The 21,484-nt window shown below is 40.7% G+C and overlaps 2 protein-coding genes across 5 annotated transcripts; one reads left to right on the top strand and one right to left on the bottom strand.

The window, feature by feature from the left end:
• Positions 1–1,026: 1,026 nt before the first annotated feature.
• ddx42 (DEAD (Asp-Glu-Ala-Asp) box helicase 42) lies at positions 1,027–10,511 on the bottom strand. 2 transcript variants are annotated; one of them, XM_083930829.1, is made up of 18 exons: positions 10,457–10,511; positions 7,651–7,869; positions 7,394–7,544; positions 7,237–7,298; positions 6,803–6,839; positions 6,244–6,396; positions 6,017–6,121; positions 5,523–5,642; positions 5,257–5,433; positions 5,045–5,173; positions 4,847–4,946; positions 4,717–4,764; positions 4,517–4,614; positions 4,012–4,288; positions 3,635–3,861; positions 3,412–3,522; positions 2,584–2,691; positions 1,027–2,272 (listed from the first exon to the last, which is right to left on the bottom strand). In XM_083930829.1, exons 1-18 carry the CDS (start codon positions 10,459–10,461, stop codon positions 1,655–1,657), a joined length of 2,745 nt encoding a protein of 914 aa, XP_083786955.1. In that variant the 5' UTR covers positions 10,462–10,511; the 3' UTR covers positions 1,027–1,654. The 2 variants fall into 2 exon arrangements, with proteins under 2 accessions (XP_083786955.1, XP_083786956.1); XM_083930830.1 differs by lacking the exons at positions 6,803–6,839; positions 7,651–7,869; positions 10,457–10,511 and having other exon boundaries at positions 7,394–7,470.
• A 37-nt stretch (positions 10,512–10,548) lies between these two features.
• On the top strand, positions 10,549–21,130 carry strada (STE20 related adaptor alpha). 3 transcript variants are annotated; one of them, XM_083930722.1, is made up of 13 exons: positions 10,549–10,672; positions 12,505–12,564; positions 12,932–12,989; positions 15,112–15,140; positions 17,173–17,275; positions 17,634–17,755; positions 18,019–18,127; positions 18,253–18,376; positions 18,983–19,154; positions 19,331–19,435; positions 19,610–19,863; positions 19,949–19,991; positions 20,246–21,130. In XM_083930722.1, exons 2-13 carry the CDS (start codon positions 12,553–12,555, stop codon positions 20,399–20,401), a joined length of 1,287 nt encoding a protein of 428 aa, XP_083786848.1. In that variant the 5' UTR covers positions 10,549–10,672; positions 12,505–12,552; the 3' UTR covers positions 20,402–21,130. The 3 variants fall into 3 exon arrangements, with proteins under 3 accessions (XP_083786848.1, XP_083786850.1, XP_083786849.1); XM_083930724.1 differs by lacking the exon at positions 15,112–15,140; XM_083930723.1 differs by lacking the exons at positions 12,932–12,989; positions 15,112–15,140.
• The last annotated feature ends 354 nt before the right edge of the window (positions 21,131–21,484 follow it).

Here is a 21,484-nt window from a genome sequence, read left to right as displayed (position 1 = left end):
AACACAAACATGTGATGACCTCCCCTGATTTCCCCGACCCTCGCACAGTTCTCAGCCAAATTCAATACTAAACATATATATATGGTTTATAACATATGTACATCAAGCTAGTCGTCACGTTTATATGATTCAATATGTTAGGTTAAATACGATCTTTTAAATTGAAAAATATTCAGATAACTTTTTAATTCATCCTCCTGTGAATTCCACAGTTTGACCCCAGTTTTAACAGATGAGCACATTCGTTTTAATGTTGTCCGTACACACTGATGTTTAAAGTCAAACTTCCTCCTGTAAGTTGCATTTTCTGATGTAAAACAAAACTACTTTTGTTCCTCCTCTGGTAGGATTCTGTTTCTAGCTTTAAACATTACCAATAACGTCTGCAATTCTATGATGTGTTTGAGTTTCAACAATCCTGACTTAATGGACGGTGCATTTGCATAAGCAATGTCTATAATTTGCTCATCATTCAAGCCACATTTTAGATTCATATAATTCTCAAATTACCATCTTATTTTATATCCAAAGAGCTAAACAAACAATATCAAAAAACCTCAAACAAAACTTTAACTTTGTGCTAACTCTTCACTATACCTTATTGAGTGCATCTCTTGTGTGTGACCATATGTATTGTATTTATTTGTATTCTTTTTACTTATTTCTTTGCCTCTTCATGCCAATTTCTGCACTTTGAAATGTTAAATGTTACGTTGATGAAATGATTTGTACAATGAATTGTTTAATAAAAGTAATTTTAGTCATAAAATACACACTACTCTGCACTAAAATCTGAATATAAACAGTATTTTATGGCACTATTATAATACTAATGTATCTTCAAATGTAATCAAGAAAAAGTAGAGAAAAATAGTTATGAAATCTTTTTTTCATGGTGAAATATGTGCCTCGCATCTCATGTCTGACGCTCTCGGCCTCATGAATTTCACATGCAAGGACAAAAATAACATCTAATTCACGTTACCTGCACAAACTAACCAAACTAGAAGAAATCAGATACAAGTGTAGATGCCAAAGGAGTCTTTTTAATCAAAACTTCACAGTTTCTGAACACTTTCCTCTCATACAAACAAATGCATCTTCTTGAAATACATTGTAAAAGCATAGACGGACTAAGTGCCAAAGAAAGGCACTTCACTAGAACTTGAATACGAGACAAAAGAGCTATACACAGTTTTAACATGTACGTGTGACTGTGAATCATCATCACAGAGCGCTTTAATAAAAAAAATGACAGTTGTGGGAGTTATTTAGCTTTGTAGATTAACAAAACACAAACACACTGGGGGGATAAAGCTTCAGATCTGCAAGCACAAAACTCAGTGAGAGGAAACAAGACAATAACCAACATATCCTAGCTTTGACTTGTTTACTGACAGCAGGATTCATCACAGCTCCATTCCTTGAGCCTAATTGACTTACAATAATAACAGTCTTGATGATATATGTACAGTGACTGTCTGAGCCGCTCTGACACGCTCTGTTGAGCTCTGACCAAATCATGAGGATCTAACCAACCTGACAGGAGTCAGCAGCCTCTGATACGCTCTGCTCTCTGCCTACACAACAGACAAACTCATCATGGAGCAGTTAGTTGCACATATTATTGTATTCATGTGTGTGTTTGTTTTCTTTAGTTGTCCCACCTGCTCTTTCTACGCTTTGGTGGTTCAGGGACAGCAAAGCTATCATCTGCCCTGTCCCTCCCCTCCCCACTCCCCCTGTCTCCCCCGTCCCTCTCACTCCTCCGATCATCTCTCTCCCTCCTGCTTCCATCTCCGTTACGACTGTCGCTGTGGCGGCTGCTGCTGCTGCTACTGCTATGGCGGTCTCGGTCCCGGTCCCGTTCCCCGTGGCGGTCCCGATCTCTGTCTCCGTGGCGATCCCGGTCTCCGTGGCGATCCTCTCCGCCGTGGCGATCGCTCCTGTCGCTGTGGCGGTGGTGACTGTCGTGGCGGCCCCGGTCCTCCCCGTGCCTGTCTCGCGGGGTGTCTCTCTGTGGGGGAGGAGCAGGCGGAGGGAAGCTGTGCTGTGGACTGGTCTGACTGGTGGGCACGGAGCTCAGGGAGCCGGCGCTGGTGAAGCCAGGCATGCACAAGGTGGCGGTCTGGGCTCGTTCTGAACCATTGGGGGACTCGGTGGGCACAGAGCTAAGGCTGCCGGCGCTGGTCCAGCAAGATGAGCTGTTCGACTTGGTGGTGAGCTTTGGAGGGCCGCTGGACGCAGCCACAAAGTGACTCTTATACTGAGCCTAGAAGAAAAGGAGACATTAAGAGATTAGCTGCCTGGGAAAACAAGAAATCCTTACGACACCAAATAACCAAAATATAGAAAAGACAGCGAGTTTTACTCTCTTACCCATAACACAAGTTACAATACAACAGTGTTTTAGTCTCAAGGTAAAATGCATGAATTGTAAGTTTGAAAAATAAATGACACAGCAACAGAATTGGAGCAAAATCAAGTCTAAACATAAAGGAAATGTGACAATTAAGATCAGATAACTGTGAAATAAAGTTAAAGATAAAATAAGACAGAACAACAGAAGGGAGAGAGTTCTACCTGGAAGGCTTGTTTCATCGCAGACATGCGATCTCCCATTGCCCCAGTGGCTGGTTTGCTGTAACCTTCGAAGCTACTAGTGGAAGACAACATGCTGCCGCTGCGCTCCTGCAAAAACAACAGAGTTAGGCTGCGTTCAGACAAGATCAGGCATTGTGTGGCGATGTGGGATGACGTCCTGTTGTGAACTTTAATCCCCCAATGTAGCACAAGTATACTTTATATTTCACTGTTATTGTTTTCCTTTACAGAGTTTTTGTTCAGCGCTCCATTTCACAGCAACTATTCAAGAAAAGACAGAGCTGCTGTTCTTTGTGCTGGAGCTTCGCGAAGGAAACAGCTGTTACACAAGTGTGTTTGTTTAGTTTTTTACCCTAATGTTTTTTTTTTGCTGCCATCACATGGCAGTGGTATAGGCACGGATGCTTATTGTAACCTTACTCTCTCACCGCCTCGAAGCGGACTGACAAAGTCCAATCGCCACTTATGTGATTGGCCACCCCAGCGTGATGTCGGGTATCATTTCTTCCAAAGTTTAATCTGTTTTTTTGGCTTCCCCTGGGGCGTAACACAATGCCCACATTAAAATGAACCAGAGGACTGGGGTTTTCACCACAGCGCCTGATTGCATTGGAACTCTAAAAGCATCTAAAAGAAATATCTTCAACATCATGGAGCATTTAAGGCCGTCAGATGGTCAAAGTTTACAGGCGTTGTCTGAAAGTTATGTTAAAATTAATTTATTTTAAATTTGCATTGTAATAACCATGATTCTACTCACGTTAAAGAAAAAAACAGAGAGTGAGAGTGCAGTAATTAGTCACTTACGGAACTTTCAGCCCCCAGGCCTGGTCTCTCTCTGTAACCAAGACCACCCCCGCCAATATTCATCCTCTTCCCTTTACCACTCTTGAATCTGGATTTCCTGAACCAGGGATTCTGGGAAAGAAATGTGAACAAAATAAAGTTAAAAACATTAAATCCTAAAGAAAAACCCAAACCCAATACATTTAATCTGCAGCACTTGTGATTCTTTGATTAAATATCTCACCTGCATGGCTAAATCCATTAGTTCTTTGGAAACAGATTGATTAGCTCCCTCTAGATTTCTCACAAGGTCACCAGCGAATGTGGTGTCTTTGTTGGTGAGGAGAGTGTAAGCGACACCCTTTTCTCCAGCACGACCAGTTCGACCGATCCTGTGTGTGTGCGTGTCGATGTCTCGTGCCACGTCGTAGTTCACCACGGTCCGAATTGACGGGATGTCCAGACCACGAGCTGGCAGAGGATGCAAACAGCAATTGTGGATACTTTGGTCACTTTCACACCAAAGAGCAAATGTTTAAAATTTGAAACAGAAAGCGGCAAGGAGGGAAAAAGGTAAAAAAAACATCTCCCATTCCCATCACAACCTCCTCTTGTACTCACCAGCTACATCGGTGGCCACAAGAACAGGCAAATTCTTTTTCTTGAAGTCGCTGATGACCTTGTTCCTCTCACTCTGGTCCATGTCTCCGTGCAGGAGGCCCAGGCTGTAGCCCTCCTGGGTCAGGTTAGTAGCCAGTTCCTCGCAGTTTGCCTTCTTGGTGACGAAGATGAGGACCGAGCCGGAGGAGGTGAACTCGACCAGCCGCCTGGTCAGCCAGTCCCATTTATCTGTCGCGCTGCGCAACATCTCCACCATCTGGGTGACATCCTCATTGGCCTGTTCAGAGAAGTAAGGTGATTAAAATATGGGACATGCATGTTAAAGCCTGCATTTAATTTTATTACATTTAAATGAAAGAGTAAAGATTGTACATGTTAAAACATTCAACATTTGCTGCCATAACAATCAATTCAGTTTATCAGGCTAAAATTATCTGTGCATTTTAAACACATTCAACTTTTTCAAGTCACACATTAGTTGTTGATAATGTACGATGCTGCACACCTCTCCGATGTCTCCCTGGACCACACGAATAGGATCCACCAAGATGTCTCTGGCCAGCCTCTCAATCTTCTTTCGGAAAGTAGCGCTAAACAGAAGGGCTGTGAAGGAAATCATATTAAGAATTATTAAAAAGAACCCTCTGAAGCCTTGCTACCGATGTCCATGTTACATTGTCTTAATACTTAAAGAAACCCACTCACTCTGTCTGTCTGGGCGGACGTGACTAGCAACAGATCTAACCTGATATTCTGAAAATGAAAAGAGACATAAGCTGCAGTGCACAAACAGCTTTAAAACACCTTTGATAGGAAACTCATTATGCCAACCCACCAAAGCCCATATCAAACATGCGATCAGCCTCGTCAAACACCAGGTATGACACTCTCTGCAGGGACGTGGACTTCTTCTTCACATGGTCAATGAGACGACCCTGTGCAAACATAAACAGTAAATATCTCATTTGTTGGAGCAGTGGAGTGTGAATTTTCTTCCAAAAGGCCGGTCGAAGTTGGTCGTCTCTTTTCTTACCGGAGTGCACACCACAATCTCTGCTCCCTCCTGCAGAGCTTTGGCCTGCTCCCACATGCTGCCTCCTCCGTATACCGCCACAGAACGCAACGAGTAGGCTTTCCCAAAACGCTTACATTCTGCATGGATCTGACAAAGTGATGCACATTACTCGCTTAACAACGTCCTCTTTACATCCGCAAAGTCTGACTCAGTCCCTTCCCATTTCTTACCTGCTGACAAAGCTCTCTGGTGGGACACACAATGATGGCGATGGGCCCTTCTCCTGCCTCCAGTTCTTTTTGGTCCATGATGTGAACCAGCATAGGCCAGATAAAAGCTGCAGTTTTGCCACTGCCTGTTTTTGCAATACCAATCATGTCACGTCCAGACAAAGCTATGGGCACACCCTAAAACCCAGATCAAGAATACAATTCTTGTTGAAACCGCCACTTAATGTTAAACTATGTTGCAACCTTAAGATAAACTTCCACTATACCTGGCACTGAATCGGCGTCGGCTGAGTGTACTCAGACTTGCGGATTTGGTGCATTAGCTGCTCATCAAAGTTGAAGTGGGCGAAGCTAGTGCAAGGTTTTGGAGGGGCAGCACCAGATACCTGAGAAACACAAGAAAAAGAGACAGAAATCCAAAGAGAGAACAATTATGAAGATGACAAAAACAGTTAACACACGGAGAAGGCTAATGTCTTGGGGGCGGCCTGTGACTCGGTGGTTAGATATAAAGAGGATGAAGGTCCTCGATATAGCAGCTGCGGGTTCGACTCCGACCTGCGGCCCTTTGCTGCATGTCTCCCCCCCTCTCTCTCTCACCCCATTTCCTGTCTGTCCTATATGATAAAGGCTTGGAAAACTGACAAAAAAGAATCTTCACCAAAAGAAAAATCACTGAATCAGAGTAATAAGTACTATGGCATGTTTACTTTTAGCTACATAACCTTTACATACTCATGTGCATGAATAACGGACCTACCCTTAAGTTCAATTTGTGCCTTAAATCCAACACTTGAGTTCCAGTCAGGCTGCTCAGCTCTTCGTGCTCATTGTAGAAGTTTTTCTCAAAGGGTGGGTAATCAATCTGTTAAAAAAAGAAGAAGAAAAGAATCATAACATAAGACATGTTAAAGACGTAAAAGGTTAATCCATAGTTAAGACAACACTCTTAAACTGTCTGTTCTCAATCAGCAGTGTCAGCTGTACCTCAGAGTGATCAATGGGAGGAAGCGGCAAGATGATTTTCTTGGTTGTAGGGGCGATTGGGTTTCCATCACTGTCATAGTCAATGTTTTCATCCTCTTCCTCTTGGGTCAGCCCGGCTGTGGGATTCTCTGCCATGTAGCGGAAGTAGGCTTCCTGCAGAGAGCACAGCATTTCATGTAAAAAACTGAGCTAGTGTGCTGCTCATCACAGCATCCAGGCACCAGTGACTGACTTATACCTGAAGAGACATTCAGCTCAACAGAAGGACATATATTACTATGCACAACCTGATATCATATCACATCACATCAAAGCATATCACTCGCTGTCATAAATCAATAATAAAACATGCTTTGTTCACACTTTTCTAAAACAGAAAGAATAATCTACACAAGAAAAACAACTCCATCATAATAATCCTAAATGCAACCTGCACAGTCAGATAGAGGGGCCAGGGGGGCTTTGTAAGATTACAGAGGGTAGATTTAGGGAATGTTTGGTCTGAAGAAGTCTTTGATCAACGATGTAGTGGATGAAGAACTTTGTAGGGCTCACTCACTTGTTCATCTTCTTCTTCAATGTCATCACGAATACCCCTGAAATGACAAGCGGAGAAAAAAAAAAACTTCCCTGCGGCTCGTTCATACACCCAAGACAGCCCACATCCCATTATGACTAAGGTCAGTGCTTACCTGATGATAGCTAATAAACCAGCAGAAACACTGCTTGAGGTGCCATTCTTTGTGCCAGTAATAGAAGGAACTTAAGATATAATTTCTGTATAAAGCTAAATTTCTATTGATAGTTAAAGACAGTGAATAGAAAAAAAGTTACATGCGATTTAACAGTATTATTATCTCCAATTAGAGGGCTTATACTTTTGCTCACAAAATATTACTTCATGTGGGCAATTCTTTTTTTCCTTCTGGTGAGAATACAAAATTCAAGCACCTACATAAAGACCTGACAAGAACAACAAATGAAAAGTCTTACTTGGCTGACTTTTTCTCCTTTTCCTTTTCCTCTAGTTTCCTCATGTCTTTAGCTGCTTGGTCCTGGAGGAGAAAAAAAAGAGTTTGAGAAAACAGATGATTAAGCATTTGGAAGCATATTCTAGTTTGTCTCTGCTGAACTGTAATTCTCTTCTCACCTCGACCTCTGCCATGAAGGCATCCAGGGGGTCATCTTCACTGTCTGAACCACCCCCAGACTGCATCTGCTGCCGCGTGGGCGAGTTCTCAGCTGGGATATACGGCAGATCCACATTGCTGCCGGACTCCTCTTCATCATCTTCAAAATACCTTGTTGAAAATGACAAAAATGCATTATTTAACACCACAAATCAAAGGGTTGAAGTGAGCATTTGTGTATGTGTATAAACATGCATGGGAGAGATGTAGCACTCACGCATTTTCCTCATCAAAATTGGCTCTTTTTGTCCCTATTTTGTAGAATGATGGGAGCTGCTGGTTCTTCCCATATCCACTTGACCCTGGGGGTCCTCCAAATGTTGTGTGAGATTTCTGAGGAAGGCTCGGCTCCTCTTTTTTCCCTGCCAGGGAAAATCCTCCAAACCCAAACCCTCGCTTCACACCCTGACCACCTTTGTTCCAGTTCATGCCGGAGCTGAGAAAACAAACGGGGAAAACAAGCCTTTAAGATCCCAAATCTTGTTTAAGAAATGTGGCATTCCTTTGTTTGTTGTGGTTCTTGTTTATTAAAATGTGACTCAGCACTGCATCATGGAAAACTCTCGTCGGGTTGCAATTTAGTCAACAAGGACCATTTATAGCAGGTGTATTTTAGTTGACTATGACGGACTCCGGGCATTCTGCCAGAAATCGATAACTTTCTGACATCACACCTTTGGATTTTAACAAGATTTTCCTACATGTTAACCCATATCAAAGAGTTTTAAAATGTGGTTTAATTTACCTCAATGACCAACCATTCAGTTGACCCATATTCAATGATCTTCTTTTAGCAGCTTACTCTGGCTACTCATCTATTTTAATCCTTTTCCTACTGTAGATCTTACCATAGCTCATTCAATTTTAACTGAGCTTCTCAATATGTTTGTATATCTGGCACTGTGTTTGACTGGTTTTATTTGGATCTCCAAAATAGGCCTTCTGGTGTTGCTATTGGTAATTGCAGAGTTCCCACAGAATCTTTGTTTTGTGTAGTCCCTCAGGGATTAGTGCTTGGCCCACCAAAGAGCACAACAGAACATCACAGGAGGTCTTTTCTACCTGTGTCCATCAAACTGTACAACTCCTCCCCTTTCTACAGGAAGGAACGCTGACACATCGAACTGAGAATAATGATATAAATATAATGTTAAGAGATGTCCGTCTGTCTTTGTCTCTCTCTCTGTCGATCTGTGCGTCTTTTCTCTCTCCTTTTCTTCCTCCAAAACCGGTGCAGACAGATGTCCGTCCTCCATAGAGCTGGGTCTGTTCGACATTTTAAAATATCCGTTTGCTGTGCACTTTACAAGGAAGTGTTATTTCTATCTTTTTGATGCTAATGTACACTTTGTTATTTTTTAATTAATAATATTAAGTACATTTATATCTGTGTTCATTTGTTACCTTTTTTTAACAAGGCTAAATGTTAATGTCAAGCCTGATGCATTCATTCACATGGCAAGGTATACGGTTCATTCATTCAACAGTGGTATTGGATCCGTATCAGGTATCAGTTAATACGCTCAGCCCAGGTATCGGACTGGATCGGAATAAATGGATTGGTGCATCACTAATAATGCCGTGAAAATTAGAGGTTATTCACATGTATTACAGATGAGTGCATTTGCGATTCTCTGTGTGTATACAGTGCCTACAGAGAGTTATGATACCCTTTTGAAATACCTGTCATCTTCGTGTGCAATATTTTTCTATTTCAATACCATGGGCTATATTATGTTCATTATAATGTGCAATATATCCCTATTACATCATGTAATGTCATTTGCATGTTACTGCTAAGACACTTTAATTTTATATTTTACCTTTATGATGCTCTTTTGTTATCTTATTTTCGTATTTCATTTTGTCATTGTTGTCATCTTATAATGTTATTGTTTTAGTAATTGTTACCGTAATTTTAAGCAATCTGGGACAAGAATGTCCTTGAGGATTAATACAATTGAATCTTATCTAAAGTCGGGTTTGTTTTTAGTTGCTTTACAAATCAACAGACTTTTGTTTTGTCCATCGCAGCAACGATAGACCACCATTAATCAATCAACATAGAGCATGCATAGTATTTTAAGTATTGCAAGATACAATTGCATTTCATAAGACATTTCCATGCATGTCCATGGAGGCACACCTGTTTGCCAAAAAACACACTGGTACATTTAATCATAATGTCTGATTTAGGTTGTATTATGCCGAAGAAACTACTAATTTGCTAAACACGACAGTGCAAAGCATAAGCTTCATTAGGATTCAGCTGCTGGCTCAATTAGATATTTTAATTTTACCATTATTTTACCAGGAAAGTCCCATTGCGATTAAAAACCTCTTTTTCGAGGCAGTCCTGGCCAAGAGGCAGCAAAAGTCACAAAGTTCCAATATACAGACAACACATAAAACTTTAAAAAACAGTTACAAATAAAGGAGGTCGTCTCGAGTGCTCTCAGTCTGGATTTAAAGGCATTCAAAGAAACGAGTTCAGTTGATTTCCAGTCTTTTTGCAGCATGTTTAAGGTAGAAGGAGCAGAGCAGACGAAAGCCCTTTTCCCAGTTTTGTGCGGGCAAATTGAACAGGCTGCTCATTTGAACGCAAACCACAACAATCAACACTTCTCCGTGTAATGAAATCACAGGTGTATGAAGGCAGTAGACCAAGCATGGCCTTGTAAATAAAAGTGCACCAGTGACCCAGCCTCCTGGTAGACAAAGGCCATCCCACTCGAGAATACAATTCGCAATGTTGAGTCAGGGCTCTACAGTTAGTTAACTAGATATACAGTAACTGGATAACAACATAACATTGGCTACATACTACACATGACGTTAGCGTTAGCTCAAGGCCGCTAAAAGAGGCCGAGATGCGAGTGTGCGATGCTAACTTAATTGTCGACACAGCGTGAATGTGGTGAAGTTAGACTGCATTTAAACACCCCGCTCAGTGTACAACAACATTACTCGTTGAGTGAATGTATCAATTATTTCTGTAAAAGTGTCTAACGAGGCGTATTTACCTCATTTTAACGCCAGTAAACGCTCCAGTGTTTTCAGAAAACGGAAGCGTCGCGTCTGACGTCGTCAGGGCGCGACAGTGACGCGCTGGACTGAAAAAGAAAGCGTAGTGGGAGAGTCGCGACAGACCTCCCAGTGCAGAGGATGGCTAACTGAATATAGGATCCTAAGATTTAATATTACTCCAGTCAGACGTTGCTGCTCCAAACATCATAGAGGTAAGTTATTAAGACATTGCAATGATGCCGTTTATTGTTGGTAAAGTAAGTCAATGTAGCTGCCTTAGCTTTTGTTAGCTGCAGCCTCCATTAGCAACAACTGAGCTCTGCTTTACACGATTCTGGTGTAAGTTAGTGGTTTATTTTACTCACTTTTGGTTTTAGTCTGTTCAGATTACTTCGTTTGCTTTCGTTGAAAGTTATCGTCTCTGTGTTATGGAGGACTAAACATGACTTGAGTCTCAATAAATAAATACATATATAGATGTATAAATGAATAAACACAGAAATAAATACATGCTAAAATTTAAGAATAAATAAATATAGAAATAAATACACGCTGAAATAAACTAATGAATAAATAAATGCTGAATTAAATAAATAAATAAATGTATAAATGAATAAATACATTGAGAAATAAAAACATTCTGAAATACATGAATTAATAAATAAATGCTGAAATAAATTAATAAATACATGTATAAATTAATACCAAAATAAATACATGCTGAAATACATTATTGAATAAATGCTGAAATGAATAAATACAGAAATAAATACATGCTGAAATCAATTAATAAATAAATTTAGAAATAAATACATGCTGAAATACACAAATAAATAAATACATGCTGAAATAAATTAAACAATAAATAAGTAAATGCTTAAATAAATACAGAAATAAATACATGCTGAAATAAATGAATACATAAATTTAGAAATAAATACATGCTGAAATACACGAATAAATAAATACATGCTGAAATAAATGAATACATAAATTTAGAAATAAATACATGCTAAAATACACGAATAAATAAATAAATACATGCTGAAATAAATGAATGAATAAATAAGTAAATGCTTAAATAAATACAGAAATAAATACATGCTGAAATAAATTAATAAATACATTTAGAAATAAATACATGCTGAAATACACGAATACATAAATACATGCTGAAATATATTTATAAATTAGTGATAGACGTATGCATCGGCCGGCGGACGATATTTGTGTTTTTTTAGGTGTATCGTATCGGCCGATACGGGCTGCTGCCTTCGACTAAACGATTATCGTTTGATTGAAAACATTATCAGCAGATTTATTTATAAGGAAAATAATCGGTAGTTGCAGTATCAGTAATGTACAGATAGTGGGGATAATGGAGTCATTTTGTGAACATAAATAATAATTATAAATCCAAAATACACAAGAAATAATCATTTTCTCTACCAGTTACTGTCCATGACACACAGATTGAACAAGTTTAAATATCCAGGCATCTGTGTGGACTGGACACGGCTTTATCCTGGGGTGCACAGATTATATCGGTAGTAAGTTACAACACTGTATTTACTTTGTTAAGGGACTGAGGTTATATGGAGCAATTGCAACAAGTCTGACATGATTGTTCCAGTTTAATGTGTTCTGTTGTATGGACTCATGCATGGTACAGGTGTCTCTATGTTCAGCTTTAAAGGTAGACTGTTATGCATCAAACACATGAGTCAAGTTTTCAAACTGCGTATACTAAAAGAATACTGTCTCTGGCTGGTAATATTACAGCATACCCCTGTCATGTTTTATTTAAACCTTTTGCCATTAAAGAGAAGAACAGACTGCAGAACTCTTCTGTATCTGTACCTGTAATTCTATATTATAGACTAAACATTGAATGTGAAAGTGAGTGATTACTACTTATTCGTAATGATGTTGTATTTGTATTATTGTTTGGTTTAATGTTGTGTTTTGTTATGCACGTGAAACAGTGTGTAGTTGCATCACACATACATTTTGTGATAATGAGACCAAACACTTGTCTTCACAGGTTTTCCCTGTTTTCGTCATTTCATATGCAACACACTCAAGAGGATCCATGTCTTTTCTTGTAAGTGTTTGCCACCCATTTACGGAATAATTAATACTAGAGCAAGGATTAGATCTACAGTACTTGTATGTTGTTAATTTGTATTTCCATTGAATCTTACTCAGTATAAGGGAAATTGGACTATATTCACAATCTATGACAGCTTTCATTACAAGCAGCCAGGCACTATTGTTATCATGACAAGACCAAAAAAGGACATTGCGTGAGAGACAGAAATCTCTAGCAGCTGCAAATTAGGAAGCCAGCATGAATCATCTTTATTCAGCAGCTTTTGAATATGTTTCTGTTTCTGTGGAACGTTTCCTTATTCTTGCTTGCATTTTCTCTCTTCTCTCCATGTCTGTTCTTAACCCTCTGTGTCTGTCAGCGTTGGGTATCTGAGAAACTGAGTGTGGAGAGCCTGCGGGATTTGGAGTTATTTGGAGGTGAGGTTCCGAGGCCTACTGAGACACAACAAAACGGTTCAACATTTCCAAACCTCTGCTTACACTTTCGGCTCCTCTTGAGCACAAGCGGAAAACAAAACTAGTGGTTGCTTTGCTTCTCAGATGTCATCCTTGAAATATATTTATCCAGTCATCTGTTCCCTGTCTTGAGCGTTACGGAATCATTGTTTCTGTTTGCTACAAAAATGCCGGGGTCCAGACCTTTGAATCCGCCACCATTCTGTCTCACATCAGGCGGATTTATCAGAGGATAGCACAAACAAAATCCCTCTTTAATTAACGTCTCAAGTTGGTTTGTCCCATAAAATGATGTACTGTTTTATTTAATGCTTCATGTGAATGTGTTTGTTTATCTTGCGTGTGAAAGGGTTGCATACTGTTTTCTGACTCTTTACTGACATTTTTTATTTACCATTTAAAACTCTTTAATAATAATATATAAATAAATAATACATTTAACTAAATACATTTATTGCAATAACTCACAGGTTTACCCACATTCGCTTCATTGAGCAATAAACTCTGAATTTAGTCAGAGCTGTCAACACGTAAGATAAAGAAACAACAAAGTATATAACTCGGCATGGTGCTCAAATGAAATGACTATAAATATGAGATGAAGGCCTTCACATTAGTGTTAATTACAAACAGCATACTCATGTTTTTGCATTGGGCTGGTGTATTTCCTACATGGTATCACAAAGTGCAGAATAACAACAGTCCAAGTGAAGAAAAATCTAAATTTACACTCAAAATAATACAACCCAATCTGCAAACACAAAGTATATAAATTAAGCACAACAGAATGATAAAAAAGAATGCAATTAAAGTCCATTCGCCAACTATATAGTTTTTAGTTTAGGCTAATTATTCATGACAGCAACTTAAAGCTTACATAAACTTTTTTTGTTAATTGCTAAGAGACTTTTTCTGCACCTTTTCATGCAGCTATAGTAGAAGTGGAGCTTTGCCAGGTGGTTAATCGTGATCTGTTGCGAGGGCGTTCCTGGTTTTGCACTTTTCACAGCTTTTTAAATCACTAACAAGCACTACGACATCCTTATAATCCACATAAGTAATGCTGTTAATTGAATTGGTGCTTCAAGAAGCATGTTTTTCTGGCTCATGTGATTCAAACATTTGCAATAACTCCAGATGGTTGTTGAATCCAAAGTCAAAGTGTATTATTGACAAAAGACAGATGTGATCATTTCCAACATTCACAACATGTTTTTATCTAACGGAATATTCTGTATTTGTCGGCCTTTAGCCTTTCAAAAACATTTAAAATGTGACATGATGAGATATATATTTAAAGCTTAATAGGGAAAACCTCAATACAAGCTTTTTTGTATGTTTTATAAACGTAAATAATTATGTTGGTCTTTGGCTTGAGTGGTTCAGTGCTTTTACTATCCATGTTATTTTAACTGGACTGGAACATTTGAAGCCTTTCCAACTGTCCTGAAGCTTAAAGACATCATTTTTTTGGCCGTTGATCTGTTTTGTTTCTTTTTACGTGCACAGTATATTCTGTCCTATGGAAGTTTTGTGTATTATGAAAATGTTCTGGCTTTGTCTGTGCCTTATTTCTTTGCAAACATTGCCTCATTTTCCTGCTGGCGGATCATTGCTCAATGCTGCATGTTTGTTCAAGAGTCGTATTTCTGTTATGGCTGTGTATTCCCATTGCCTGACATGATTTCTGGGAAGAACCTGCAGGGTTTAGCTAGATTGTTTTTCATTTAATTTTCTCCTTTGATATCGGAAGAAAATATTTGTCTTTTATGCAGATCTAAGCACTTTACTGGGGTGAGAAATACTTTTTGCAGTGCAGTTTCAGTTTAATCCTGTTCCCACAAGTTCTCATAAAAACTGTGTATTGATGATGGGTCTCTTTGTGGGTGGTCACCTGCTGCTGGTCCAGACAAATCATGTTAGTGAGACCAGCAACGTTGTCTATTAAATTCTGCAGCCTGCTGCAAACTCCCACTGCCAGATGCTGCACTTCCCAGTTCAAGAGCTGCTCTAAACACAGATCCTTCTCTTGTTTTGTGTTTGTACATGTCTTTATGTCATTGATGTGGTTTTTCTACCCCAGAGCAAGCTCAGGGACTCTCTCACAGGAAAGTAAGTGTGGTACTCCTGTCATCATCCTCCCCCATTCGCCCTTTTGTGTATGTGCGTGCATGCATGTGTATGTGCGCACACAGATTTATATGTAGAAGAAATCACAACCCCCCTTTAGGCTTTGCACATTTGTGTATGCATGAGTGTCTGGTTTATGACACACGCTGTACATGCTCATAGCTCAGAAGGTCACCTCACTCACCAGTTCTCTTGTTGGGGGATAGAGAGATAGTAAATAAGTTAAATGTAAATAGTCCTATATGAGTCCTTTGTGTTGTTAAAGGGGTAGTTTGAAGTGTGGTTGTATGAGGTGTGTATATATACATAGTCAGTGTATTACCTACAGTAGATAGTGGTCGATGGACAGGCACAGAAGCTAAGCAATGTACGAGCCACCTAAAAAAAATCACATCAGTTTAAGTGTACGCTTTATTAAAATATTCTCAGCGCTTTACCTTGCCATCAGACATCCCTGTTTAAATTTTCATGGGGGGTAACTGAGGCCATTGCCGTGTGCGCTTATCAAAGCCACCAGACTCCACTTACAAAAATAATAAATTTACCTCACAGAACACAGGAGTTAATGGTCTACCACTGCCTGAATCTGTTAGTTAGTGTGTTATTGTGTGACTTTGGTGTTTTAAAATGGTTAGGAACTGACAAAACTAACAAACAAACTAGCCAACAGAGGCAGCGGTACCCCAGCAACTCCTGTGTTCTGGTAAGATTACTGTTTTTGTGAATGGGGTCTGGTGGCTCTGATGAGAGCAAAGAGCGTCTTCAGTTCCCGCTGCGTAAACAAAAACAGGACTGTCTGACAGCAAGATAAAACGTCTGTGTCTCTACTCCTGCCTGCTTTCCCTAATTTGAGGTGTGCCGACCGCCATCTAGTGAAGGTAACACACTGACTATGGATAAGTACCTCACACAACCCCACTACAAAAAAAAAAAAAAAATCTGAAATATCCCTTTAAAATGCTGCACTCCAGGTAACTGCACTGTTTTGGAGTTTGGTGTCACCTCACTAAAAAGTCTAATTTTGTGTTGTGAGTGTTTTGCGTTCGTTGACACTGCCTGTCTGTGCTGACGGCCTGTTGTTGAGTTGGTGGTGAACTGATAGTGTCACACTTTTGACACCACTGTGCGTGTCCCTGCGGGCTATAGACGGATGGAGTTCCATGTGTTCAGCTTTAGCAATGCATGGCAGCCCCCTCTTCTGAATCTCATCACGATTCAAGCCATGTGATAAGACCATCACATACAGATGTTCCCTAAGCTGATGGCTGCCACAGCATGTTTGGCTTTGCTGCCATGACAGTTTTTAACATAAACATGGAACAACTCTTGGTTTTATCTGCGAGGATATTTTCAGAGGCGTGTGCGTCGCTGATCTCGATCTTGACGCCACCTCCGGCACCGCAGGATGCAATTATGCTCAAGGAAGTGCTCCATTCTTATTTTGAATGTGAACATCTTCATTCTGGTCACCATGGAAACAATCCAAATATTCATACAGCCTGCCTTGATTTGCCTCCACAGCTTGCTAAAGCAATCCGTCCATTTTCCATCATCTGAATGGCAATAATCTGATGGAATTCAGGAGTCCTCACTGCCGACAACATTAACTTTTAACTAAACACAGGACGGCATAGGCTGGCTGTAGATTATGTATTATTCTATTGTTTGTCTTTCACCATAAAAACAACACACATTTTTTTATATTGCGTGCATCCACAGTATGGTATTAGAATATGCTTTAATTACTAGACCTACAGCAGACGAGTGTGTGTTAGGAGTGTCTTCAAATTCACTTTTTTCCCCTTTGGTTTGTGTCAGGGGGTCACACTAACCTTGATAACACACCTCCACGCTTGTCCTTTGGTTGATCTTTTTAACAGTTCTTCTCACACATTAAGTATGACTGACCCCCTCTGGTAGTCACTCACACACGCCCTTTGACACAGTCCTGCACTGCAGCAAGTGAAGTCACAGCTGATCTTCAGTCGCTCCGTTTCCTCCCCTCTGCCTCCAGGCCCATGAGGACAGCCAGGAGAGTCTGACGTCCCTCCCTCGTCGGGACACCATGGGCAGCTTCCTCCCTGACAGCGGCTCCTACGAGCTCCTCACCGGTATCGGTATGTAATACGGAAAAGACACCTGCACTTGTATTGATTTCAAGACCACAGGTTTCTTTTTTTTTATGAGCAAAAAGCCATAAGAAGTTGTATTGGCTAAAGCACAGCCTATTGTGACATATTGTTTTTTATCAAACTAATTCACAGCACCATTATATTTAAAATAGGCAATGATACCAAAATGATAAAACCTATTTTTTCATGTTGAAATGTAGAATTTGGACAGTAGCTAAACAGCACTATTGCCAAGCTGTGCATTCGTTTGGTATCTGCACTTTATAAATACTCAAAAACCTCTGCCTGTGTGACAATGACATGAATAGTTATGTGTTAAATAAAGTCTGTGTCTGGGTTTTAGGCCGGGGATTGGACGACTTGATGACGGTGAACCTTGCTCGATACAGACCCACCGGGGAGCACGTAGCCATCCGACGGATTGACTTGGAATCTTGCACTAATGACATGGTTACCTATCTTCAGGTTTGCGTCAGCCCTCCACCCCGTCACTCTGCCATGACTCAGTTTCCCCTGTAGTTTCTTCTTTTCTCCTGTTAAAAATCAAATCTTTCATCTCACCGCTGCATTGGGAACACTTATGTAACCCTTGTGTCTGAGTTCTCATTAACTTTCCTGTCTCTAATGCTCGCCCTCTTATGTCTAATTGGATTCAGAATCATCTTTTCCTCTCTGCCTGTCGTCCTGACATGATGAGATGTAATTTCCTTTTTTCATCTACCTCCCAGGGTGAACTACACGTGTCAAAGTTATTTCACCACTCCAGTATTCTGCCCTACAAGAGCGTCTTTATAGCTGAGAACGAGCTTTGGGTCATCACCCCCTTCATGGCTTATGGTGAGGAGAATACATTTTAACTGGTGCTGCACTTTATTGTATGTAATAAATAAACATTTTTACAGTATCCTGCACTGATAGGGCAGCTTTCTCATCATGGTTGCCTGCGTTTGATGGTGTTTCAGGGTCCGCCCGAGATCTGATCTGCTCACATTTCGCTGATGGTATGACTGAGCTGACAATCGCATACATTTTGCTGGGCATGCTCAAAGCTCTTGAATACATCCACCACATGGGATATGTGCACCGGTAAGCTAATAAACTTCCACATTTTTTCCACAGTTTTTATGTCTTTTTGTATCACATATAATTATAATGCAAAATCCAAATTAAACCAAAACATTTGATACCATAGATCATGACTATTACTCAATAAAATAGAAAGACGGGTTGTGCTCAACTGGCTGAAGAGTTATTTGAGAAACCGGCAACAATTTGTGCAGATAAGTGACTACAAATCAATGTGTTTGTGGCGTCCCACGGGGATCAGCATTAGGTCCTAAATTATTTGTTCAGCATATAAGTAGAATATTGAAGTTTGTCTTATTTGCGGACGACATCAATGTTTCCTGTTCTAGGGGAGAATTTGCAGCAGCTTTTGCAGGTGATCACGACACAAATGAGTAGATAAAAATGTGGTTTTACACACAAAAATATATATAATTAAATGAAGTTGTTGCATGCTAGAAAAGTTTCTCTGGTCAACTTGGTTCTTGAAATGCTTGGAAAGGTGCTTGAATTTGACTTTGGAAAAGGTTTAGGAACCCTCAATAAAAGCAACAAACATGCCGGTCTACTTGTAAATAAAGGTCAATGTGTCATTCCCTTTCCCTACCTGTCTTTGGCGACGTGTAGGAGTGTGAAGGCCAGTCATGTGTTGATCTCAGCCGATGGACAGGTCTGCATGTCAGGTCTCCGGAGCATCTTTAGTCTGATCCGTCACGGCCAGAGGGCCAGAGTTGTCCACGACTTCCCCCAGTACAGCGTCAAGGTGCTGCCCTGGCTCAGCCCTGAGGTGCTGCAGCAGGTACGTTCCTCCACAATTAAAGCGTTATATAAATAATACTATAATGATACTGTCTCTGCCTCAAAGTTCTGGTAATGCTGTTCTCTGTGATGCATTTAGCTGGAAAAATTCAAATTAAACAAATGTGAAATGGTGAAGTAAATTTCACATGTAAATGTTGTTTTGTTTTTTGTCAGAACCTGCAGGGCTACGACTTTCGGTCAGACATCTACAGCCTCGGCATCACAGCCTGTGAACTGGCAAATGGACATGTGCCCTTCAAAGACATGCCAGCCACACAGGTGAGGAGAGACCCAGCAGCTCCACACCTTCTCTTCTGCATCACTTCGTCTGTTTTGGAGCCATAAGTTTAGTGACAAAATAAGAAAAACTGTGGTAAAATTTTGCTGTGCCGTACGAACACTGAAAACTCTAAATTGATGAAAGATGAGTCCATATCCACTTCACTTCCACAGATGCTGTTGGAGAAGCTAAATGGGACGGTGCCGTGTTTGCTGGACACCACAACTATCCCACCAGAGGAGTTGTCAATGAAACCGTCTCGCTCTGGGGCTGACTCTGGGATCTGCGAGGGTCCGGGAGCCGGATGTGGTCGCCACTCCAACGGAGAGCCCTCCTCCTCGTCAGGAGGACATCCCTACAACCGGACGTTCTCCCCGCACTTTCACGCCTTTGTCGAGCTGTGTCTACAGCGAGACCCAGAAAAGAGGTTGGCCTCTCTTCCTACAAGTTTAAATACTGTGACATGATGTAGAATATTTAAGGTTTAAGACACTATTTCTTTTCCTTCTCAGACCATCTGCAAACACTCTCACAGGCCATCCCTTCTTCAAACAGGTGTGTAAAATACCAGCTTAATACTGACATCATCACTCATGGAAACGACTACATTTTCTACCATTTTGTTGTGTTACTGTGGCAAACTATCTTCTCTGCTCAGTAGCATGAAAACACGTCTGTTCCTGTAACTTTGGTATTTGTGATTTTAGAGCACAGAGGTGTTTTTTGTGTACAATTACTGTATGGTGACATTGAAAAGGTAATATTAACAGATTACCCTCTCCTTCATATGCTGTTATTCCCCCTCTCAGATCAAACGCCGGCCCTCGGAGGCGCTGCCTGAGCTGTTGCGGCCCGTGACGCCCATTACCAACTTTGACATCTCCCAGCCGCAGGACTCCCACTCCGGACTGGCCAGTCTGGAGTCGGGCCTCAGCCACCTAGAGGTGGACGACTGGGACTTCTGACAGTGGAGGACGAGACGGGGAGCTGCTCGTGGCATTCTGATGGAAAACTCTCAGAGCAAACTGGACGAGATTTGTTTTTGTAATGGTCCCCTTGTAAATAATTTAAATCTTAAACTAAAAAAAGTTGCTGTTCTCAGACAGAAGTTAAAAGCCAGCAGCCGTCTTGCCTCTTTTCGATGTCTCACACATGCTTTTGCTCTCTAGATATGCACAGACTCTCGTACTGCATTGATGGCCTCTCTCTATTTCACACACACCTAGACTCCTCTATTGCTCCTGCAGCTGCTGAGGCTTCAGAGGAGGACCTATGGATGTAGATGTAGCTGAGACCTAAAGATTCTTAAATGGATCAGTGGGAAGCTACTAAATATTGAGAGGAGACACTCTACCTCTTGTTTGAACATGGCCGTGTGATGCGGTCCATCTGCTCAGTGAGATCACCATAAGGGTGCACACGGGTCCTCGGCTCACTCCGCCCTCTCTACACCAGATGGAAGGTTTTGACTTTGTCCCCAGAGTCAAGAGTGAACAGCATGTATACGCATTTCTTAGCTCTCTGCTTGTGTTACAGCGTAAACCACATCTCATGCTTTACACGTCACTTTTGTTGCACAGAGGTTAAAGCATTAACATCTGTTTAGTTGAAGCATCAGAGCATAGAAGTATGTATTTCCTTGAACTTGCTCTTGGGTGTGATGTTGCTTATTAACTTCAGAAGTGAATGTTACATTGGTGCTTGTTTTGTCTGCATGTACATTTGAAAAGTGAGGGCAAAGCGTTGTGTTGCAAATTCAGCGAAACTTGACTTTTAACAATAAATGTTCACTTTAATGTTTTAATTTAACTGTATGAAATGTGGTTTTCGGAGGCCGTTGCAATCGTGGCGGTGCCTGCTCCCGGCTAATCCAAAAATGGGCAAAGAGGGTAGAGCATGGATTGAGCTAAGGCGGGCCGAAAGAAGCCTACAGTATCTGCTAGTGACCTGTGACGGCAGCTGCCTCTCCCTCAAAGTGGCCAGCGCTTCATGAGACAGAACTTGATACTTAATAATTAAGTATTTTAACATGGGAGACTATGGGGACT

This window comes from Echiichthys vipera, assembly GCF_963691815.1.
Source record: "Echiichthys vipera genome assembly, chromosome: 17".
In the NCBI taxonomy this organism is placed as follows: Eukaryota; Metazoa; Chordata; class Actinopteri; order Perciformes; family Trachinidae; genus Echiichthys; species Echiichthys vipera.
This window is presented reverse-complemented; position numbering and strand designations above follow the sequence as displayed.